This window comes from Salvelinus sp. IW2-2015, unplaced genomic scaffold (assembly GCF_002910315.2).
Source record: "Salvelinus sp. IW2-2015 unplaced genomic scaffold, ASM291031v2 Un_scaffold211, whole genome shotgun sequence".
Lineage (NCBI taxonomy): Eukaryota > Metazoa > Chordata > Actinopteri > Salmoniformes > Salmonidae > Salvelinus > Salvelinus sp. IW2-2015.
This window is the reverse complement of record NW_019942525.1, coordinates 320,926-345,617: the sequence shown is the minus strand read 5'-3', so window position 1 is coordinate 345,617 and position 24,692 is coordinate 320,926. Positions and strand designations below refer to the sequence as shown.

General features: G+C 41.7%; 2 protein-coding genes and 1 long non-coding RNA gene across 3 annotated transcripts in view; 1 reads left to right on the top strand and 2 right to left on the bottom strand.

Moving 5' to 3' along the window:
* The window catches only part of LOC112068185 (monocarboxylate transporter 10), a 75,146-nt gene extending 68,401 nt beyond the window's left edge, over positions 1-6,745 (bottom strand). The window contains exon 1 of the mRNA XM_024135256.1: positions 6,104-6,745. Within this exon, the coding sequence (XP_023991024.1) occupies positions 6,104-6,449 (346 nt within the window). The 5' untranslated portion in view covers positions 6,450-6,745. The remainder of the gene's footprint in view (positions 1-6,103) is intronic.
* Positions 6,746-9,274: 2,529 nt separating this feature from the next.
* Positions 9,275-19,539, bottom strand: LOC112068184 (ribosome production factor 2 homolog). The gene is made up of 10 exons (XM_024135255.2): positions 19,430-19,539; positions 19,065-19,197; positions 18,921-18,958; positions 13,928-13,967; positions 13,495-13,576; positions 13,308-13,384; positions 11,072-11,171; positions 10,417-10,519; positions 10,137-10,281; positions 9,275-9,565 (listed from the first exon to the last, which is right to left on the bottom strand). The coding sequence occupies exons 1-10, from the start codon at positions 19,450-19,452 to the stop codon at positions 9,380-9,382; spliced, it is 927 nt and encodes a 308-aa protein (XP_023991023.1). The 5' UTR covers positions 19,453-19,539; the 3' UTR covers positions 9,275-9,379.
* A 3,913-nt stretch (positions 19,540-23,452) lies between these two features.
* On the top strand, positions 23,453-24,397 carry LOC139023893 (uncharacterized). The gene is made up of 2 exons (XR_011475122.1): positions 23,453-23,972; positions 24,154-24,397. It is a non-coding gene; the product is annotated as an uncharacterized lncRNA (long non-coding RNA).
* The last annotated feature ends 295 nt before the right edge of the window (positions 24,398-24,692 follow it).

The following is a 24,692-nucleotide window of genomic DNA, read 5'->3' as shown; positions in this document are numbered from 1 at the left end:
GGAAAACCAGCCATGGCGACGTCTTGCTCCCGGACAAGCTAAACACCTTCTTCGCCCACTTCGAAGATAACACAGTGCCACCGACGTGGCCTGCTCCCAAGGACTGTGGGCTCTCGTGTTCCGTGGCCGATGTGAGTAAGACATTTAAACGTGTTAACCCTCGCAAGGCTGCCGGCCCAGATGGCATCCCTAGCCGAGTCGTCAGAGCATGCGCAGACCAGCTGGCTGGAGTGTTTACGGACATATTCAATCTCTCCCTATCTCTGTTGTCCCCACTTGCTTCAAGATGTCCACCATTGTTTCTGTACCCAAGAAAGTGAAGGTAACTGAACTAAATGACTATCGCCCCGTAGTATTCATTCTGTCATAGCGAAGTGTTTTGAGAGGCTAGTTAAGGATCATATCACCTCCACCTTACCTGACACCCTAGACCCACTTCAATTTGCATACCGCCCCAATAGATCCACAGATGATGCAATCGCCTTTGCACTGCACACTGATCTATCCCATCTGGACAAGAGGAATACCTATGTAAGAACGCTGTTCATTGACTACAGGTCAGCCTTCAACAGCATAGTGCCCTCCAAGCTCATCACTAAGCTTGGGGCCCTGGGTCTGAACCCCACCTTGTGCAACTGGGTCCTGGACTTCCTGATGAGCTTGCCCCCAGGTGGTGAAGGTAGGACACAACACCTCCACTTCGCTGATCCTCAAAACAGGGGCCACACAAGGGTGCGTGCTCAGCCCCCTCCTGTACTTCCTGTTCACCCATGACTGCGTAGCCACGCATGCCTCCAACTAAATCATCAAGTTTGCAGACGACACAACAGTTGTAGGCCTGATTACCAAAAATGACGAGACAGCCTACAGGGAGGAGGTGAGGGCCCTGGCGGAGTGGTGCCGGGAAAATAACCTCTCCCTCAACAAAATGAAGGAGCTGATCGTGGACTTCAGGACAGCAGAGAAGCACACCCCCATCCACATCGCCGGGACCGCAGTGGAGAAGGTGAAAAGCTTCAAGATCCTTGGCGTACACATCACTGACGATCTGAAATAGTGGTGAAGAAGGCGCAACAAATTCTTTTCAACCTCAGGAGGCTAAAGAAATTTGGCTTGGCCCCTAAGCCCCTAACAAACATTTATAGATGCACAATTGAGAGCATCTTGTTGGGCTGTAATCACTGCCTGGTACGGCAACTGCACTGCCCGCAACCGCAGGGCTCTCCAGAGGGTGGTGAGGTCAGCCCAACGCATCACCGGGAGCTCACTGCCTGCCATCCAGGACACCTACAGCACCCAATGTCACAGGAAGGCCAAAAAGAACATCAAGGACATCAACCACCCGAGCCACTGCCTGTTCACCCCACTACCATCCAGAAGGCGAGGTCAGTACAGGTGCATCAAAGCTGGGACCGAGAGACTGAAAAAAAAGCTACTATCTCAAGGCCAGACGACTGTTAAACAGCCATCACTAGTCTGCTACCRCCCGGTTAATCAACCCTGCACCATAGAGGCTGCTGCCCTATATACATAGACATGGAATCACTTGTCACTTTAATAATGTTTACATACTGCTTTACTAATTTCATATGTATATACTGCATTCTATTCTACTGTATTTTAGTCAATGCCACTCCGACRTTGGTCGTCCTAATATTGATACATTTCTTAACTCCATTCTTTACCTTTAGATTTTTTATTTTTGTGAATTGTTAGATATAACTGCACTGTTGGAGCTAGGAACACAACATTTTACTACACCGGCAATAACATCTAGTAGTGTAACAGTGACATGAGTATACATCAGTATACTGAGTATACTGTAGGTAAAATATACATGATATGGGTTGCCAAAGGCTCCATGAACTCCCCTCTGTCTGGGACCTTTAGCTACTAGCAGTGTGCCTAGCTAGATAATGTTCCTCTCAGGATATCCCTAGAGGAGACGTCTGACAACTGGAGAGGGACTACGACTGGGTAAAGTGGAAGGCAGGGCAACAGCTGGACTTGAAGCATGCTGATGCAATCCTGGCTACTCATTTCAGACTGAGGAAGAAGAAATGGTACTGCAGAAAAACAAGGAAATCCATGGCCAATGAGTGATTACTTTGAGTGATAATTACATTGTAATTACAATGTGACAATGCTGTGATTAGTAGCTATCAGTTAACAAGATCTGATACATCTATCTATGTAGTGATTCACCTATATCTGGATCATTGTGACGAGAATTTTCAATTCCAATGATAATAACAATCAAACAATAACTCTGACCAATCCCCGAGATCTGTAACACCACGGGTTTAATAAGAATTAGTCAAAGACTCAGTTTATGCAAAAAGATARTACCGTTTATTCAGAGAACGTTCTAAAGTCAAGAATACAAAGACATCCATTTTACAGATGCGCACATACTTCCACACAAACAGTATATATCCTACGCACATACATACACACAAACAGTATATATCCTACGCACATACATACACACAAACAGTATGTGAGTTTTATTCTTCTTCATGGTTCTCACCACTGTGTATCCTTACCCAGCCGACAATTCCATTCCCCCCGATATTAGAGAAACCTTGAGAAGTCCTCCCTGTCCTCATAAATTCTCAGTTCCTGCCAGGTTGGTTCAAACACAGTCTAACTGTTCTCGGTATCTTTCTTCACCCCCCCCCCACCATACAAGTTCTAATCGTGAGCTAAGCCTTGCTCAGACAGTCTGTGTTTTTCCACTATACAGATACAGTGTTTAACCTAATTCTGACTAAAACTACACACTTGATCAGATTATMATTTTTATGATTCTAATCAATTTCATACAGTTATAAGGTTTCAGAGTGGAATTATTTAATCATTATCTTTCACCCATATAAATTATTTTATCAATCCTCTATATCTGCTCATCTTCCTAAGAATCACAGCAACGTCAATATTAGGAAATGGGTGATTCCTGATTGTTTGGTAATCAAATCTATGATGATTAACACTGCATCTTCCCAGCTTTGATCCTATATTTGATGCAGGACCTTCCGTTTGAAAGGGTTATAGGCTACACAAAAGAGTCTCCTTAACACGTAACCTAATCAAAGAGTGGAAGATAGCCTACTCACACTTCTCACCCATTACTGTGGCCAGATGTAAATCACACGTCAACAGAAACCAATTCTCAAACCCCAATAACATCAGCAACAGGTGGCTAAAGACAGTTGAACAACGTGGGATCATTATCCATGTGGTGGAGGTGAACCTTTAGCCATGGAGAGGAAAAACACACACTGGGCATGCTCACTCACTGTCTGAACATTTTCCAGAAACGTTTGAACCTTTTAATGGCCCTGAAACTGACAGGGCTGTGGTCATCTGTTTCAAGGCTACCCCGCAAAATGTTATGCCTGTGTTGTACAAAGGAGGTTCTTCTTATCTAATACTGTGGGATGAAATGGCAGTGCAATTTATAGCCATTAACTATGAACAGCCAAATGTATTGAGATATTCTTTCATGGGCTTCTTTTCAAGAGCAGCTGCCAAAGAATACACAATGCACATGGAGACTGGCCAGAGAATCAGTGGGAGTGGAAATAAACCCCTTCCCCTATAGTAGGCTGCATACAGTGCATTCGGAAAGTATTCAGACCCCTTGACTTTTTCCATATTTTGTTACGTTACAGCCTTATTCTAAAATTGATTAAATATTGTTTCTCATCAATCTACACACAATACTCTTTAATGACAAAGCGAAAACGCATACAATTTTTWAAAACATACCTTATTTACATAAGTATTCAGACCCATTGCTATGAGACTCGAAATTGAGCTCAAGTGCATCCTGTTTCCATTGATCATCCTTGAGATGTTTTTACAACTTGATTGGAGTACACCTGTGGTAAATTCAATTGATTCGACATGATTTGGAAAGGCACATAGCGGCCTATATAAAAGGTCCCACAGTTGACAGTGCATGTTAGAGCAAAAACCAACCATGAGGTCGAAGGAATTGTCTGTAGCGCTCTGAGACAGGATTGTGTCGAAGCACAGATCTGGGAACGGGTACCAAAACATTTCTGCAGCATTGAAGGTCCCCAAGAACACAGTGGCCTCCATCATTCTTAAATGGAAAACATTTGTAACCACCTAAACTTTTCCTAGAGCTGGCCTTTTCCTATAGCGGGAGAAGGGTCTTGGTCAGGGAGGTGACCAAGAACCCGATGGTCACTCTGACAGAGCTCAAGAGTTCCTCTGTGGAGATGGGAGAACCTTCCAGAAGGACAACCATCTCTGCAGTACGCCACCAATCAGGCCTTTATGGTAAAGTGGCTAGACGGAAGCCACTCCTCAGTAAAAGGCACAGCCCACTTGGAGTTTGCCAAAAGGCACCTAAAGGACTCTAAGACCATGAGAAACAAGATTCGGCCTCAATGCCAAGCGTCACATCTGGAAGAAGCCTGGCACCATCCCTACGGTGAAGCATGGTGGTGGCAGCATCATGCTGTGGGGATGTTCTTCAGCGGCAGGGACTGGGAGACTAGTCATGATCGAGGGAAAGATGAACGGAGCAAAGTACAGAGCGATCCTTGATAAAAACCTGCTCCAGAGTGCTCAGAACCTCAGATTGGGGCAAAGGTTCACCTTCCAACAGGACAACGACCCTAAGCACACAGCCAAGACAACGCAGGAGTGGCTTCGGGACAAGTGTCTGAATGTCCTTGAGTGGCCCAGCCAGAGCCCGGACTTGAACATCTCTGGAGAAACCTGAAAATATCAGTACAGCGACGCTCCCCATCCAACAGAGCTTGAGAGGATCTGCAGAGAAGAATGGGAGAAACTCCCCAAATACAGGTGTGCCAAGCTTGTAGTGTTATACTGAAAACTTGAGGCTGTAATCACTGCCAAATGTTCTTCAACAAAGTACCGAGTAAAGGATCTGAATACTTATGTAAATATGATATCAGTTTTTTTTATTTTATATATTTGCAAAAATGTCTAAAAACCTGTTTTTGCCTTTACATTATGGGGTATTGTGTGTAGATTGATGAGAGAAAAAAACTATTTTAGAATAAGGCTGTAACGTAACAAAATGTGGAAAAAGTCAAGGGGTCTGAATACTTTCCAAATGCATTGTAATAGTAGTAGCCATAATTCATAAATGGCACCATGCAGGGTTCTATGTGGATCCAATTACCCTATGAAAAAGGTTCCATCTATGAAGCAAGAGAGAACCCTTTTTGTTTTTTCTAATAGTGTAAACGTCATCTGCACAACAGAAACTTGATAAGCAGGGTTGGATCAAAAGCCTGCACACCCAGTAGCTCTCCAGATGGAGGGTTGACCACATGTGTTTTATACAGTAGCCTAACAGTGCAGTTATTCTACTTTGTGGGGGGTTGAGTGCCTTGATCAAGGGCACAACGACAGGAGATAGTAGGCCTACATGGGATCAGAGACCAGCAGCCTTCTAGTGTCAACACCACATAAATGCTGACTTTTTCATGTAGGCTACATAGAGAACCAATTATTGGTCATGGAAAAATCATGAAATTCCATCTGTTAAGATGTGTATGAACCCTTAACAGTGAATAACTATGTCATAGCATAATTTGTGAATTTCTGTGAACCGACTTGAAAAAAGACATTTCCTCCACCTCAAGCACTGTCGAGCCATGTGGCACGCTCGACTCGCAGACTGACACCAGAGGTCTCTATGTCATAGCGTAATTTGTGAATTTCTGTGAACCGACTTGAAAAAAGACATTTCCTCCACCTCAAGCACTGTCGAGCCATGTGGCACGCTCGACTCGCTGACTGACACCAGATAACGTTAGCAATCTAGACCGTGCTAGCTGGAAAGGTGATTAGATCGGAAACTTAGTTTGATGGTAAATTAATGACATTCTCAAAACGTTGTTGCATTAGTGTGATTATTTGTATTCCGTTCACTAGTCCCAGTCAACGATAGCATACCAGAAAGAACGAAAATGAATGTCACATGTTGATATGCAGCCAGAAAGTAATACAAATATTTTATGATGCATGCTGACGCTAGCTAATTCGCTAATACAGTATTTAGCTAGATTACTAGCGTTATGCCGACTTTTCTCACCTGTTTTGAACCGGAGGGCCTCATCATCTGCTGAGCCGAATTCTTTCAGAAGGGACATGAACAGGATACCAAAGGCGTTCTGGATTCCGAACACCGCTCCATTGCACCACATGGCAGCCAGCATAACCACCCACCCCCATCCTCCTTCTGGGTGCTCGAACTCAGGCTCCTCCGCAGTGACGGAGACGTGCTCTTGGATGGTTCCTTTGCTACCCACGTTCTCATTCTCCTCAGCTTCGTCCGGGCGCTCAAATGACTTTATTGGTGTCTCTTCCGCAGGTTCCGCAGCAACCATTTCTTTAGTTGTCTCAGACTCATTGTCTGTCATGTTGGTACCTTCTGTCATTTCTTCGCACGACTATGCAAATTTTTAACACTGTCAAATATGATGACAGCAATAATGTGACTATGCCGCTAACTAGTCTAAATTATGTACTCTCAAGCTGCAGTCAAACTCAACTGAAGAGATTCAGATGATGGTATGCCGCAAAATGTCTATCTACAAATATGAAGACTTTGCATCTTCTTTCAGCGAATTGTTATCGAGAAGTTGCATATATTCAGAAGCAGTAGCCGTAATGAACGGTTCTATCAACCGCCCGCACTGTCTTTATTGCGTGTCAAACGCCAGTGTTGCAATATTGTATAAATAGATACCTCAGAGGGGCGGGGCGTGCGTACATTATCCCGGGATTTTGTCGCTGATAGGATTTACCGCCGTACTTTTCAAGTATGACGTAAGAACATTGAAGAATTACTGTAGTGTTTGAAAAAGTGAAGTTTTTTTTTTTCAAGAAAGATAAGATCCAGAACACGTTTATTTTTCTCTCTTATCCAGAGGTTCCTCTTGCAAGGAAAAAGTAAACATAGGAGTCTATAATTGGTGCTGTAATGAGTAAGGGATAATCAACYAGGGGCTATGCGTTCTATGGAAAATAATGAACGACRTGGAAGGTGTGTTCCCAACGTTTTCTAAATTATCTGCGTGATAGGCCTGTACATTGTTAAAAACTAAATCAATAACTTTTAAATATGACTTCATTTAAATAAGACTTCATTTGACAATTTTTGCTATTGATTTCAGTATAACACCAGAGCCCAGAGTTTTCAAATGAATAAAGTCCAACAGCTACCTCTTGTGTACAAAGTAAACTATCCACAGAAACATCCAGCGATTTAATACCAATACTTCTGATTTCATATCTGCCAGCAACCTTGTCATACCTGAAAGCTGACTGATATATACCAATTTATCTAACGTCAGGAGATTACAATTGTGATTTGTTCATATGAAGGTAAGTCTATATACCTAAGGGTTTTGTGGCAGCAGAGTGAAAAGTAGAATACTTACAGTCCCTTCTCCACAGTTACATGGTTTAATTGTCCCACCCTTATGAAGTTTTCCCTCTACTCTCACTAAACTCTCTACCACCTAGATAAGAGGAATACCTATGTGAGAATGCTGTTCATTGACTATAGCTCAGCGTTCAACACCATAGTCCCTTCCAAGGTCGTCACCGAGCTTTGGACCCTAGGACTCGTTCTGCAACTGGTTCCTGGACCTCCTGATGGTCCGACCCCAGGTAGTGAGGGTAGGCAACATCACCTCAGCCACGCTGACCCTCTATACGGGGGCATGCTTTGTACTTTGCTGTATTCCCCGTTCACCCACGACTGCGTGRCCACGCACRACTGAAGTTTGCTGATGACACGATAGTGGTAGGCCTGATCACCGGGGACGATAAGACAGCCTATAGGAAGGAGGTCAGTGATCTGGCAGTGTGGTGCCAGGACAACCTCTCCCTCAACGTCAGTAAGACCAAAGAGCTGATCGTGAACGACAGGAAACGGGGTGAGCCCACCCCCATCGATGTGGATTTGTGTCCAAACCACTAAGGACTTAAAATGATCCATACACATGCAAACAGTTGTGAGGGCGCAAAAGCACCCCTTCCCCATCAGGAGGCTGAAGATTTGGCATGTGTCCTCAAATCCTCAAAAAGTTATACAGCTGCACCATTGAGAGCATCTTGAATGTCTGCATCACTGCTTGGTATGGCAACAGCACCGCCATTGATCGCATGGCGCTACATGACTGAGGCCGAGCTTCCTGCCATCCAGGACCTCGCTATCAGGTGGTGTGTAAGGAAGGTAAATACTCCAGCCACACAAGCCATAGACTCCTCTCTGCTTCCGCATGGCAAGTGGTACTAGAGAATCAAGTCTGACACCAACAGGCTCCTGAACAGAATATATACTCAAGCCATAAGACTGCTAAATAGCTAACAAAATGGCTACACAGACAATCTGCATTGACTCTTCCATTTTTGCACTGACTATGCACATGCTACTGTAACGGATGTGAAATGGCTAGCTAGGTAGCGGGTACGCGCTAATAGCGTTTCAATCAGTTACGTCACTTGCTCTGAAACCTAGAAGTAGTGTTGCCCCTTGCTCTGCAAGGGCCGCGGCTTTTGTGGAGCGATGAGTAACGACGCTTCGTGGGCGACCGTTGTTGATGTGTGCAGAGGGTCCCTGGTTCGCGTCCGTGTCGGGGCGAGGGGACGGTTTAAAGTTATACTGTTACACTACACACAACATGCAGACACTTTCATACTGACTAAACACACAATCATATATCCTGATGCCCAGTCACCTTACCCCTATACATATCTACCCCTACCACTTCAGTATCTCTGCACATTGTAAATATGGTATTAGAACTGATCCTGTATATAGCTTACTTGTGTTCTTATTTCTTGTGTTTTTCTTCTACTTTTATAGTACTATCAATATTTATTACTGCATTGTTGGGAAAGAGCTTGCAAGAAAGACATTTCACTGTGCATGTGACAATTCAATTGTAAAACCTCTGAAAAGAACAGCACGAGACAGATGTACAAAATACATGTAATCATTGAAACAATGCTTCCGCATTGTACAAGTAGAGATTAAAATACAGAAAATATTTTAGAGCATTTTATTTTAGAACAATGACATCTTATTGAACTACCCATTTTTCTTCTTTTCTTAAGCACATACATCTGACAGGCTTGCCTTTCACAACAAGCATTTCCAGATTAAGTAACATGAGCAACAGAATGAAGATGATTTGTACGTCATTAACAAGAGACATTGACAAACATACCTGCAGAAGGTAAACATGCATGTGGGGGTAATTCTTTCATAATTAATGACAATTCTGAAGACATCGGTCAACATCCACAGTTAGCGTGACGTGAGCTTGTGAAATGTCCATTAAAGCCTGGGAAGACTTCACTCCACTTCTACTTTGGCTGTTTTTGAGGACGTCTCTCCCGCCGCAGCGGCTGCCGGGCCCCTCCTCTTCCTCAGACCCTTCATCTTACGTGTCTGGAGCTTGGCCAGATCCTGCTTCTGCATGTGCAACCTGCCAAACTTGGTACCAAAGGTATCGTGGGATATGTTCTTCTTCTTCTTGGGCTGTAAAGAATAGAATTGACAAAGAACATGAGGACTGATTGCCTTGATGTTTCATTTCACTACATAGATACTTCTAAATAATTTGGCCAATGGCACACAATAATACCATTGTGCAATTAAGATACTTTCAAAAAGAATAAACCTTACGTGACATTCAACATATATAGAATAACTATCTTCAAAGTAATGACTCGGGACGTCGGGTTTGATATGAAAGCTTCTTTTAGTAATAATACTTGATCACGTTACATTTAACAACTTTAGATTCTACAGAGCAATGCCATCAAGCTGCTAGCGCAAAGGAGCCATCAATAATCACCTGTCAATTGCACTTAATTAACTAGCGTTCGCTTTCTACTTCCTGTCGCAAGGCATTCTGGAACTTGCAGTCAAAAGCGTAATTCAATACTAACCAATACAATTACATATGTAAATAACTGTAAAGAAATATCTTTAGATACAGCTCAATGAATTAACTTAAACATTAACTCTGTAACACATTAAAGTTACAACAGCATACGACTCTTGAAAGAGATTGAAAAAGATGACTGCAACTAGAGTTGTTTCATACCTTCAGAGCCTTGGGCTGTCTGTGAGCTGTCTTGTAGAGGTCGTCTGATGCCAGGTGTGTTCTCCGCAAGACAAAGTCAAAAGACGGCCCAATCTCCTCCAGCTCAATCCTTGGTGTACGACATCCAGACTTCTTCAACAGAGATCTGGAGAACCCAAAGAGTTTTGACTAGTGATCATTTCAGGGGTGAAAGATGCAGATCATATGTAATTCAGCCATAATCTGCCATGAATAATAGGTGACATTGGTAGATGGTCTAGCTGCTAGCAGGCAGACATACCTGTAGCTGCGCATGTAGATTTTCCCCTCCAGAGCAGTGAAGTGCAGGACATGCTCCAGACCAGCTAGACGCACTGAAGGCACAACAGGACCCCTGAAGAAGTCTGTACGACAAGACAAAAACAAACAAAAAAACTGGTCAGTAGCACCGCCAATTTTCCATACACACAAAAAGCTTATTTCTCTCTAATTTGATGCACAATGTTTTTTTACATCCCTGTTAGTGAGTATTTCTCCTTTGCTGAGATATTCCATCCATCTGAGGTGTGACATTTCAAAAAGGCCACTAAAATGTGCAGTTTTGTCACACAACACAATGCCACAGATGTATAAAGTTTAGGGAGCGTGCAATTGGCATGCTGACTGCAGGAATGTCCAACAGAGCTGTTGCCAGAGAATTTAATGTCAATGTCTCTACCATAAACCGCCTATATCTTTTTTATAGAATTTGGAGGGGATAATGAATTTATTTCAATTGACTGATTTCCCTCTGAACTGTAACTCAGTAAAATATTAGAAATTGTTGCATGTTGCATTTATATTTTTGTTCAGTATAGTTAGAGGAATTTTTTTCTAACTGAAGGGGTAGGACTGAAATAACCCCACGACATCCGATTAACACCAAATTCAAATGTTTAGCTTAGACTAAACTGTACCTGTAAGAAGGCTCTTTAGGCGTTTGTGGTCATCATCATGGTCAAAAGCCTCCCCTGCAAACACCAGCATCGGTTTGGTCCCCTCAGGACATTTGCTGTTCTGCAATGCATTGGAAAAAGAACATAAAATTACAGGAGGAAGATTATGATATAACAGGTAACACTAACTTCAATTGTTTGCAGTCCAGAGTGTATTGGCATGTTTTKAATCAGTAAAACAAAAATGAAAAAAATTCAAAGAACAGGGAAACAGTGTGCCTGAAATAGTGTTAAGATCTCTCTTTTGACAAACATATCAAGACTGTTTCAATGACAGCTTTTTTCCATCTACGTAACATCGCAACAATCAAACTTTGTCCAAAAAATGAATCCATGCTTTTGTCACTTCTAGGTTAGACTACTGCAATGCTCTACTTTCCGGCTACCCGGATAAAGCAATAAATAAACTTCAGTTAGTGCTAAACACGGCTGCTAGAATCTTCACTAGAACCCCACATTTTAATCATATTACTCCAGCCTCTACACTGGCTTCCTGTTAAGGCAAGGGCTGATTTCAAGGTTTTACTGCTAACCTACAAAGAAATACATGGACTTGAGCCTACCTATTTTTCCGATTTGGTCCTGCCGTACATACCTACACGTACGCTACGGTCACAAGACGCAGGCTTCCTTATTGTCCCTAGAATTTCTAAGCAAACAGCTGGAGGCAGGGCTTTCTCCTATAGAGCTCCATTTTTATGGAATGGTCTGCCTATCCATGTGAGAGACGCAGGCTCGGGCTCAACCTTTAAGTCTTTACTGAAGACTCATCTCTTCAGTAGGGCATATGATTGAGTGTAGTCTGGACCAGGAGTGTGAAGGTGAACGGGAAAGCACTGGAGCAACGAACCGCCCTTGCTGTCTCTGGCTGTCCGGTTCCCCGCTCTCCACCGGGATTCTCTGCCTCAAACCCTATTACAGGGGCTGAGTCACTGGCTTACTGGTGCTCTTCCATGCCATCCCAAGGAGGGGTGCGTCACTTGAGTAGGTTGAGTCACTGACGTGATCTTGCTGTCCGGGTTGTGGGGGAGATCTTCCTGGGCTATACTCAGCCTTGTCTCAGGACGGTAAGTTGGTGGTTGAATATATCCCTCTAGTGGAGTGGGGGCTGTGCTTTGGAAAGTGGGTGGTGTTATATCCTGCCTGTTTGGCCCTGTCCGGGGGTATCGCTGGACGGGGCAACAGTGTCTCCCGACCCCTCCTGTCTCAGTCTCCAGTATTTATGCTGCAATAGTTTGTGTCGGGGGGCTAGGGCCAGTCTGTTATATCTGGAGTATTTCTCCTGTCTTATCCGGTGTCCTGTCTGAATTTAAGTATGCTCTCACTAATTCTCTCTTTCTTTCTCTCGGAGGACCATGCCTCAGGACTACCTGGCCTTATGACTCCTTGCTGTCCCCAGTCCACCTGGTCATGCTGCTGCTCCAGCTTCAACTGTTCTGCCTGCGGCTATGAAACCCTGACCTGTTCACCGGACGTGCTACCTGTCCCAGACCTGCTGTTTTCAACTTTCTAGAGACAGCAGGAGCGGTAGAGATACTCTGAATGATCGGCTATGAGCAAACCAACTGACATTTACTCCTGAGGTGCTGACCTGTTGCACCCTCTACAACCACTGTGATTATTATTATTTGACCCTGCTGGTCGTGAACATTTGAACATCTTGGCCATGTTCTGTTATAATCTCCACCCGGCACAGCCAGAAGAGGACTGGCCACCCCTCATAGCCTGGTTCCTCTCTAGGTTTCTTCCTAGGTTCTGGCCTTTCTAGGGAGTTTTTCCTAGCCACCGTGCTTCTACACCTGCATTGCTTGCTGTTTGGGGTTTTAGGCTGGGTTTCTGTACAGCACTTTGACATCAGCTGATGTAAGAAGGGCTTTATAAATACATTTGATTGATTGATTGAGAGGAAATTGTTCATTTGTAGTTGTTCATTCAGACCACTGAAAGACCAAGGAGGTGTATTCGTTTGGCTTTTTGTAGCAGTGTGAGTGTACAAACATTTGGTGACGACACTTAAAGAACTAAGATTCGTAGAGATTAAGAACGTACAGAACATCAGGAGGTGCTGAAGGCACTCTGCTTAAAAAAGGGGGGGGAAATAATCTTATTGACAAATCCAGAACTCACATAAGTGGTATCATGCAGCAATGAGAAACAACGCAACTACAAATGACTATAGGAACTGCAGAAACATCACCTTGATCTCACTCAAGGAGTTATACTTCTCAATGCCCAGCTCAATCATATCCAGCACGTGGAAATCAAACAGACGACCTGTAATCAGCAAAAAGGAAAGGAGAAAAACAAGGTCAAACCCTTATCTGCTGTGAAAAGTACTAGACATCTCATCTAGTCTCCCACTGATATAATACAGAAATGTTTACCAAATATGAGATTGTTTGGCCTTTTCTTGTTGTGTGAGCCAAACAAAAACAGCGAGCTATCCGTTTTCTTCGAGAAGAATTCCTGTAGACAGAAAATATTAGTGATCGGAAATGGCAGTGCAATGAATACATTGTATTTTAATGTGATGCTAACTAGTACACTACTGCAGTGTTTTGTTATCCTGGACCTGTGGACCCAAAGAGGAGCAAATGTTTGTGTTTTCCCTAGCACTACACGCCCGATTCCACAATAATTCCAGTGTTGTGCTAGGGCTACAACAACAATGTCCCTTGAACCAGGACTACTACATTGAAACACTCACTATACTGTATATTTAGGAACTAGAGGAATCAAAAACAATTAGAATTCTCAGGTTAAACAAACCAGTTTTTAGAGGGTACTGAAGACATGTAATATCTCTGGTTAACTGACCAATGATGTAGAATCTTCAAATGGCCTGGTTATATTTTTCCTGGAAGGAAAGACAACACTTAGTTTACATGCAGGATAAAAACACACATTTCTCAAGTACCAACTATTTTTGTTTCGTTATTATTTCAGTATACTCAGTCCTTTATGCCCAAGTTGCTATAAATACCCAAGCTAATGGGGGGAAAATAAAACATGAAGACTAAATACAACAATTTCAGTACTACCACAATACTGGATTTGTTCAAATAATAACAGTTCTCCTACTTGAGTAAAGGCCCAGTGCAGTCAAAAACATGATATTACTGTGATAGATATACATACATATACAGTCAAAAGATTGGACACACCTACTCATTCARGGGTTTTTCTTTATTTTTACCACATTCTACAATGTAGAATAATAGTGAAAACATCAACACAACGAAATAACACATATGGAATCATGTAGTAACCAAAAAGGTCAAATTATATTTTAGATTCTTCAAAGTTGCCACCCTTTGCCTTGATGACAGCTTTGCACACTCTTGGCATTCTCTCAACCAGCTTCATGAGGAATGCTTTTTCAACAGTCTTGAAGGAGTTCCCACATACGCTGAGCACTTGTTGGCTGCTTTTTCTTCACTCAGTGGTCCAACTCAYCCCAAACCATCTCAATTGTGTTGAGGTTGGGTGATTGTGGAGGCCAGGTCATCTGATGCAGTACTCAAGATCGGTGGAAAAACTTAACTGTCCTGCACAGAGCCCCGACCTCAACCCCATCGGGATGAACTGGATCACCAACTGCGAGCCAGGCCTAGTTGCCTAACATCAGTTCCTGAACTTACTAATGCTCGTGGCTGAATGGAAGCATGTCCCTGCAGCAATGTTCCAACATCTAGTGAAAAGCCTTTCCAGAAGAGTGGAGGCTGTTATAGGGGGGACCAACTCCATATTAATGCCCATGATTTTGGAATGAGATGTTCGACGAGCAGGTGTCCACATACTTTTGGTCATGTAGTGTACCACAGTTGCCAAAGAAAACAATATGAAAGCACACATTTACTGGTAGAATCTTATTTTTCATTGATATTTTCATTTTAATAAGAAAATTCTGGTTGCTAGAGACCCAACCCAGTCATTCGTTCTTTATGTTCTGTTGCCATGCTCAGTGGCAACATTCTTAACCCTTGCTTGCTGCTAGCTAGCCAACTTGCTACGGCTACGCTATCACTACCACTGTAGCCAGAATAACAGCATTTTCATTGCATAACCACATCACGCAAAGGCTATATCCATATCAATAAATTTGACAAAACAAAATATTTATTAAGTCTTGGCTATAACATGTCCTGAGCGAAATAGCCAAGGGGTCTCAAATATCTATAACCAATTCTTATTGCCAGATCTGTTTTCCCTAGTCACTGCATGTGCTTCTTCAACACTTTTGTTTAAAATGTATTTAGAGGCCTGTGAGCTAGGATCTCTTTTTATAGGGAGCCCTATAATAAAAACAATTATAAAACACAAATAGAGTTGATAGCCTAAATTGCAATGCCTACAAGTTGAAGGCCTATTTTTTATTTTGATAGTCTTAAATTAAAACATTGGATTATTAAAGTGATAGGCTAAAGAACTTGAGAATTTAGATAATTTTGAATACATATGGATTTCAATAAACAAATGAATAAGACTTCTATTCTCCTTGATTTGGTTCCTATTGCAACTCAGACAAATGACAGAATGGATGACATACTGACTGACTGAACTGAATGAAGGATGAATTAAATGTTCAAATATGTTGGAATNCCCAAACCATCTCAATTGTGTTGAGGTTGGGTGATTGTGGAGGCCAGGTCATCTGATGCAGTACTCAAGATCGGTGGAAAAACTTAACTGTCCTGCACAGAGCCCCGACCTCAACCCCATCGGGATGAACTGGATCACCAACTGCGAGCCAGGCCTAGTTGCCTAACATCAGTTCCTGAACTTACTAATGCTCGTGGCTGAATGGAAGCATGTCCCTGCAGCAATGTTCCAACATCTAGTGAAAAGCCTTTCCAGAAGAGTGGAGGCTGTTATAGGGGGGACCAACTCCATATTAATGCCCATGATTTTGGAATGAGATGTTCGACGAGCAGGTGTCCACATACTTTTGGTCATGTAGTGTACCACAGTTGCCAAAGAAAACAATATGAAAGCACACATTTACTGGTAGAATCTTATTTTTCATTGATATTTTCATTTTAATAAGAAAATTCTGGTTGCTAGAGACCCAACCCAGTCATTCGTTCTTTATGTTCTGTTGCCATGCTCAGTGGCAACATTCTTAACCCTTGCTTGCTGCTAGCTAGCCAACTTGCTACGGCTACGCTATCACTACCACTGTAGCCAGAATAACAGCATTTTCATTGCATAACCACATCACGCAAAGGCTATATCCATATCAATAAATTTGACAAAACAAAATATTTATTAAGTCTTGGCTATAACATGTCCTGAGCGAAATAGCCAAGGGGTCTCAAATATCTATAACCAATTCTTATTGCCAGATCTGTTTTCCCTAGTCACTGCATGTGCTTCTTCAACACTTTTGTTTAAAATGTATTTAGAGGCCTGTGAGCTAGGATCTCTTTTTATAGGGAGCCCTATAATAAAAACAATTATAAAACACAAATAGAGTTGATAGCCTAAATTGCAATGCCTACAAGTTGAAGGCCTATTTTTTATTTTGATAGTCTTAAATTAAAACATTGGATTATTAAAGTGATAGGCTAAAGAACTTGAGAATTTAGATAATTTTGAATACATATGGATTTCAATAAACAAATGAATAAGACTTCTATTCTCCTTGATTTGGTTCCTATTGCAACTCAGACAAATGACAGAATGGATGACATACTGACTGACTGAACTGAATGAAGGATGAATTAAATGTTCAAATATGTTGGAATGACGAGTTGCACGCATCATGCATGCTAGGATAAATTAGGATAAAATGACTATGACTGCATGCCTCCAGAAGGGCATCTTCTGAGGCGTGCTTTTCCGAAGGCTGCTGTGGTGCTGCATGGAGATCACAAGCTCTTCAACTGGGCAGCAGCGTCGTGATGGAGGGAATAGCCTACACGGAGACTACCTAAGACCACTGCAACTTTTATTGTAAAGTGTGGGAATATACTAATGCTACACTAAGCCTACCTCTCCCTTGTTCATTTATTAGTCTATATCTTCATGAACCGATTTATATAAATCATATCAAATGATTTTTATTCATATTAAACCCTCCTACAGGATATGCTTTGGCAAGATTTTGAGTGATGAAATAAATATCAAACTATTCTATAAAAAAATATTGCAGAGTGGCAAAACCTCCTGTGGTCATACATAATTTATAGATTCACCAAGCATCTATTATTCCTGGAAGATACTACTGGTTATGATGAATTATTCCTGGTATATACTACTGGTTATGATGAATTATTCCTGGTATATACTACTGGTTATGATGAGTTATTCCTGGTATATACTACTGGTTATGATTACCGACAGAGCCCAGAGAATGGGATGGTGCAATATTGAACTAGTCATATTTTGAGGATGTCCACATCACCCAGGGATAAGCTCAGCAAAAAAAGAAACATCCCCTTTTCAGGACCCTGTCTTTCAAAGATAATTCGTGAAATTCCAAATAACTTCACAGATCTTCATTGTAAAGGGTTTAAACACTGTTTCCCATGCTTGTTCAATGAACTATAAACAATTAATGAACATGCACCTGTGGAATTGTCGTTAAGACATTAACAGCTTACAGACGGTAGGCAATTAAGGTCACAGTTATGAAAACTTAGGACACTAAAGAGGCCTTTCTACTGCCTCTGAAAAACACCAAAAGAAAGATGCCCAGGGTCCCTGCTCATCTGCGTGAACGTGTATTAGGCATGCTGCAAGGAGGCATGAGGACTGCAGATGTGGCCAGGGCAATAAATTGCAATGTCCGTACTGTGAGGCGCTACAGAGAGACAGGAGGGACAGCTGATCATCCTCGCAGAGGCAGACCACATGTAAGAACACCTGCACAGGATTGGTTCATCAGAACATCACACCTGCGGGACAGGTACAGGATGGCAACAACAACTGCCCGAGTTACACCAGGAACGCACAATCCCTCCATCAGTGCTCAGACTGTCCGCAATAGGCTAAGAGAGGCTGGACTGATGGTGCAGTCCATAGGGAGGAGATGCACTGCAGTACTTAATGCAGCTGGTAGCAACACCAGATACTGACTGTTACTTTTGACCCCCCCCCCCCCATTTGTTCAGGGACACATTATTCAATTTCTGTAAGTCACATGTCTGTGGAACTTGTTCCGTTTATGTCTGTTTAATCTTATGTTCATACAAATTAAATGTAGTTTATGTCCATGCTGTGGAGATACAACACTGATGTTTCAATCCGCTAGGTGTAGGCATAATACAGCTAGTGCCATCTAGACAAATACATTACATTAGCTACCTAAAATGTGAAGTAAACTCAAATGAGGACTAATAGAGAATGGAGACAACTTGAAAACATGCAGGATACCTATTTAGAATACCTATAATGTTAGACTGTAATCGTAACATGGTGTTTGTATGTTCAGATTAAATGTTACGTTTACGTTCATGTTTCACACATGGCTTTTCTTATGATCCTAATAATTTAMGTATGGATCTTCTCATCATCCTAAAGACACGTACATTCAACATATGGGCAGGTATCTGGCTCCATAACGTCACCAGGTGGTAAATTAGTTAAGACCAAAAACACAGCTCCAAACCTCTCTTCCATTAACAACTTGTTTTCAGTTTTCCCACTCACAGATAGTCCTAGCATAAGAGTCCTTTACTAAGAAGCTATTTGTTTCTTTTTTACCATTTTCATTTTAAACAATCACAGTAAGGTAGTTATTTGTTACCTAGAACTTATTTGAGAGATACAAATGGCTGCACTGGTACTTTAAAAATCAATCACTTACTTTTTGTACAATACAGCACTTGGTTTCTTCAAGGCATACTGGAGAGAAAAAAAATATTCAGAGTTATCTAGCTATCTGGCACTCAAAACTTGACAATCTTCAATATTCTGGTAGGGGAGGAGGGTCGACAGTCAGAAAACGTACAATGTCCTTCAGTGCTTGAGTGACAGTCATACTGGTGTTGCCTCCTTTCATGATCATGGCATTCTTGACGTTCTCTCTAAGCTTGGGAGCTCTGTTGTCAAGAAAGCGCTTAGCCCTCTTCGTCTTAGGTTTTCTGAGGAAACAGTCATTCAACAGGAAAACACTTCAGCTATAGACACCGTGACACTTGAGTAAAACAACAGAGATGCTTTGACATAGTATATTTCGTTTGATGGAAGATCTCAAACTAACACGGTTTAGAAGACTACAGTAGCTACTAGCTATTAACTTCATGGCTAGCAAGTGACGTTAACTATACAATAATAAAATACGTGAGTTAGCAACAACAAAAAAACACAACGTACATTACTCCTTCCTTTTGTTTCATTTTGGTGGCTTCACTCGTGTGCAATACAACTCGTGTGCTTGATGGCGCTTGCTTTAAAATACTCCACGTGAATTCACAACACCGGAAAATGTCGCAGTTACATATACGTCACATCCGTTGTTATGTACAGTATATACACACGTCGTACTCTTATTTGGCCACATGATAGCGGTAAAGAGCTATAAACCCCCTACATAACTCAAACCCCAGAACCCAACATCAACCCCAAACTTTTGTGGTTTACCATTTTTTCCCAAAACTATTCATTTTCAAGTATATGTTAACTTGTGTATCTTTACAAAATATCACATTCATGTGTGATATGAAATAATACAGGACTTCTAATATTTCCGAGACCCGAAAGGGCAAATTCTATTAATTGAAAATGCAAAGAAGGGACAAGATAATAGCAAGGTACATCCCTAGCAGGCTTTATTTTCTTGCCACATAATCGCGTTGCTCTTGAATGGCCTGTCCTCATAATTCATCTATTGGCCGAAACATTTTGAAATACATTTTGAAATACACTAAATGTGTTCCTTGGGCCCCCGGGCTTTTGAATAATTATTTATTTTTTCTAACCTACATATTAATGGTTGTGTAATGGATGATATAGTCCTGGGGTAATCAGTACTGTGGAAGGGTTGGTGAGAGTACTGCTTCTGAAGAACAAATTAACACAGTGGTTTCCTACATGGAATGAGATATTGAAATGGAATGTGTACCTTGTAACTTCCACAAATGTTTATCAATGACATTAACTTGTGTGACACTTTGAATCATGACCAGTCATTCTCCCACTTTGGTTGGATTACACCACTTACTATTTATACTGTATTTACCATTCAAATGTTTATGGATTTCACAGAAACCTTCCTCTCTGCACAGCTGCAAGACCTGTCAGGGTTCCCCAACTGGCAGATTTTATTTGGCCCCCAACTTTTCTGAGCCCAAAAATATATGATCCCCCAAAAATTATTTGAACTCCCAAGTTTTCTGAACATTTATATACAGTACCAGTCAAAAGTTTGGACACAGCTACTCATTCAAGGGTTTTTCTTTATTTTTAATATTTTCTACAGTGTAGAATAATAGTGAAGACATCAAAACTATGATATAACACATATGGAATCCTGTAGTAACCCAAAAAGTGTTAAACAAATGAAAATATATTTTATATTTAAGATTCTTCAAAGTAGCCACCCTTTGCCTTGATGACAGCTTCGCATTTCAATTAACAGGTGTGCCTTGTTAAAAGTTAATTTGTAGAATTGATTTTCTTCTTGTGTTTGAGACAGTCAGTTGTGTTGTGACAAGGTAGGGATAGAAAAATACCAAGTCCACATTATGGCATGAACAGCTCAAATAAGCAAAGAGAAATGACAGTCCATCATTATTTTAAGACATGAAGGTCAGTCAATCTGGAAAATGTCAAGAATTTTGAAAGTTTCAAGTGCAGTCGCAAAAAACATCATGCACTATGAGGAAACTGGCTATCATGAGGACCGCCACAGGAAAGGAAGACCCAGAGTTACTTCTGCTGTAGAGGATAAGTTCATTAGTTACCATCCTCAGATTGAAGCTCAAATAAATGCTTCAGAGTTCAAGTAACAGACACAGCTCAACATAAACTGTTCAGAGGTGACTGCGTGAATCAGGCCTTCATGGTTAAATTGCAGTCCCGTTCTGAGCTTGTGTGGCTTACAACTTAGCAGTTGTTGCTCCTAGATGTTTCCGTTTCACAACACACAGTTGACCAGGGCAGCTCTAGCAGGGCAGAAACTTGACCAACTGACTTGTTGAAAAGGTGGCATCCTATGACAGTGCCACGTTGAAAGTCACTGAGCTCTTCAGTAAGGCCATTCTACTGACAATGTTTGTCTATGGAGATTGAACTGGTGTGCAATTTTCTACACCTGTCATCGCAGCCTGCTGCTGAAACTACTCATTTGAAGGTGTCGACTTTCTATTGTGTATGTATTTAATGTAAATATTCATTTGTTGGACTTGAGACTAAAAACCGCACCAAGTGATTTTAATTTTGGAAATCAGTTCCCAAGTATTCCCACAGAGATGTGAACTTCTACAAACATAAGCAAGGTTTGAAATTGTTTTAGTCTGTGTTTGAGCTTCTTGAGGTCAAGTTGCAGTCCACAAATTTTGAATTGTTCCTGCCCATAAACTCAAGAAAAAAAAATTYGTCCTGTGGCAAAATCTAGTTGGTATTCCAGAGGTCGGGATAATCAATTGCTATTAGGTTAAGATACTTCTTCACCATTTACGTAGGGTGAACTTCCTAGTTTTAGTGAAAGACATTGTGAACTGGACTTATTACTTTATCTAAAATATCCGATGCTAACCAACAAACTCACAGAAAGAGCAATATTTTTTTTATTAAAGCATCAAGCTCATAGTACAGAAACATTTAGCACATCTTGACCATCCAAAGAACAGCAAAAGAATTACAACAGCAAACATTTTCCCTTCAGTACATCCTGCAATTGCAACCTCTCACGTCAGGGGAGGAGTTTACCTTTTCCTTGGTAAGGCAAACAAAATACATGATTAAATTAGCTTGTAAAAAAAAAAAAAAATCCCCTCAACTTCAGAACAAATGCATTTGGAACACTGGTTTTACAACAAAAGGTAAACAAAGGTAAACAAACAAAAAGTTGGTCTGTAGGCAAAAATGCATTTCTTACAAAAATGTTTGTAAAAATGGTATTGAGAAAGAAAAATAATTTGACTTTAATAAAAAATAAAAAAAAATTAACCAACAGGACTACCCAGATCAAGTCTAAATAGGACTTTATCCAAAAGCAATCAAAAGTTACCTTTATTTGTGAACAGTGCTGGTGTCTATTCCCTAAACCGGTCAATACAGCTCTTAGAACAGTGGAGGCCGGTCACTAAACAGACATGAGTCATAACATTTCAGATAAAGACTATTGGCAAAAGTTGGTCCTCAAGAAAAAAAAGCTAACCCATAGATGTACTGGAGGCAAGTTGTTCCAATTGTCAACTTCGCCCAGGTCCTTACATGAACTGAAGTACTCATTCTAGTGGTCCGCTTGTTATGTCCGTCACATTCAGTTTCTTGAAGAAAACCCAACTTTATGTTAACTACAGTATACCATCATGTGATGGTCTCCAATGTTCTAAGGGCCTTCTAAACTAAATGGGCAAAGCAGCACCAGTTATAACCCTCTGGAGTTCTGAAGGTAGGCCCGAAAGTGCAGTCCCCAAAAAATTAATTCCTGTCCACCCCAGCTGTCTGTAAATTAAACTCAATCTGCATTCGCTGGCAGGAGAAGCATCATGAACATTACTGACCAGCCAATGGAGAACAATCCTCAACATCCTATCAAAATCCGCTCTCAAATTACAAACCTCTCAAAGTCTGTATACTAACCAGATAGATGAGGGAAGGCCTTCAGCACTGTAAGGTGGCTGCATGTTATTTTTTTTTTTATGTATTAACCCCCATCCCACCTGCTCAATAAATCAGAATGCCCCAGTACATTTGAGCTGATTAAACAAGGTGAAGCACATTGATCTACTTACACAGGAGAAACAGACAGCAGCACACTACACTGTCAAGCAATACAGAACTAGTAGTCACCTGTGCCACAGGATTTTTCCTCACTAAACAAAAGGGCATTGATGGTACGCCAAAAAAACTGCAATGAAGTCACATTTTGGACCAATTCACTGCAAAATGTCTGCCCACAATGACATTTATAAAATGGCAGTTTATGCAACAGTTGTGTGGAATGATCCGGGATCACCCTGGCATGCTCAGATTGGTGGGCCTCTATTGTGTGCTTACCGACTCCTGTATGGGGGGTACATTGTTTAGAAAAAGAAAATGCTTTGCTGGGCCACCACTGTACTAAGCAGAGTGTGATTCGTTATTTCCATTCAGGGCAACACTGTGCAGCCATCAGCACCTCTGTCAAGCATGGTTCTGGGGCCAGATGACAGTGTCTGCATTGGGGGGGGGGGGGGGGGTAGTGCTATGCAGGATCCTAGGGATGTCCCTACCCCTTAGTTTCAAATATCAACGGGGTGGGCGGGACGACAGCAGAGGGCAGTTCTGGCCCACACCACAGCTACAAAGGGTCTACTAGGTCTCCTTGCAATTTACATTCAGACAGAAAACACCTCAACTGGCTCCTCTAGTCTAAACACCTTCTACAATCACGGTTGGCACAGCCTTCGTTCTTACGCGACTCAATCTTCCATTTAAGTTTGGATGTTGTTGTTTTTTTTAATCACATTTTCATGAATGCATACATGAGTTTAAAACCACAGGGAATTCTAACCACCAAATCCGTCCTGTTGGTACAGTATACTGTTGAATGAGCCTTGGTATAAAAGTGCATATATATTACACATTCCATACCGTGATGTACCCAACTGGACATCCTAAATGATTTGCTCTAACTCATACTGTCGTCTGGGACAAGTTTAAAGCCTGCCCATTTGAGGACACATTCAACAGCTAAATGATTGTCGAAGTCCCGATTGTGGTCCCGTGTGGCTCAGTTGGTAGAGCATGGCGCTTGCAACGCCAGGGTTGTGGGTTCATTCCCCACGGGGGGACCAGGATGAATATGTATGAACTTTCTAATTTGTAAGTCGCTCTGGATAAGAGCGTCAGCTAAATGACTAAAATGTAAATGTAAAAAAAATGTCGAGGTGGAGAGAAGCATGGCAGACTGAACGTGGGCGTTCTGACCCAATTCCTTTGGCTGCAGTGCAGTTTACTRCCAAGAACTAGATAATGTTGACCTAGCGGTCAGCCTCTAGCCAATCCTCTAATAGTGCAACACTAACAAAGTATGGCATTTTGATTTGACAAGGAATTCATTAGACTCCGACGTTACATGACAAATAATGCTATATGGCCCAAAGCTCACATGCTTCTATTCACTCAATAAAAGACCAAAGTCATGAACATTCTAGAAGACAAAAAAAGGGTTGCCGTTTCCTGTTTTGGTATTGAGGAGTCCTGCTCCAATTGGCTGAAAACAATGTGTTCTTAAAGTGCACTCAAAAGTCAAAAAGGATGCAAACTTGCAACAGATCGATGAAGCAGCAAATCAGTTGAGGAAGGAAGAGTTGTGTGGGGAGGCGTGTTTCAAATGTCGGTAAGCACAAAATAGTGGACCCATCTGAGCATGTCAGGGCCCTGGACTAGTGGGAGCGGAAGCCCTGTCTGTGGGGAATGAGGGGGG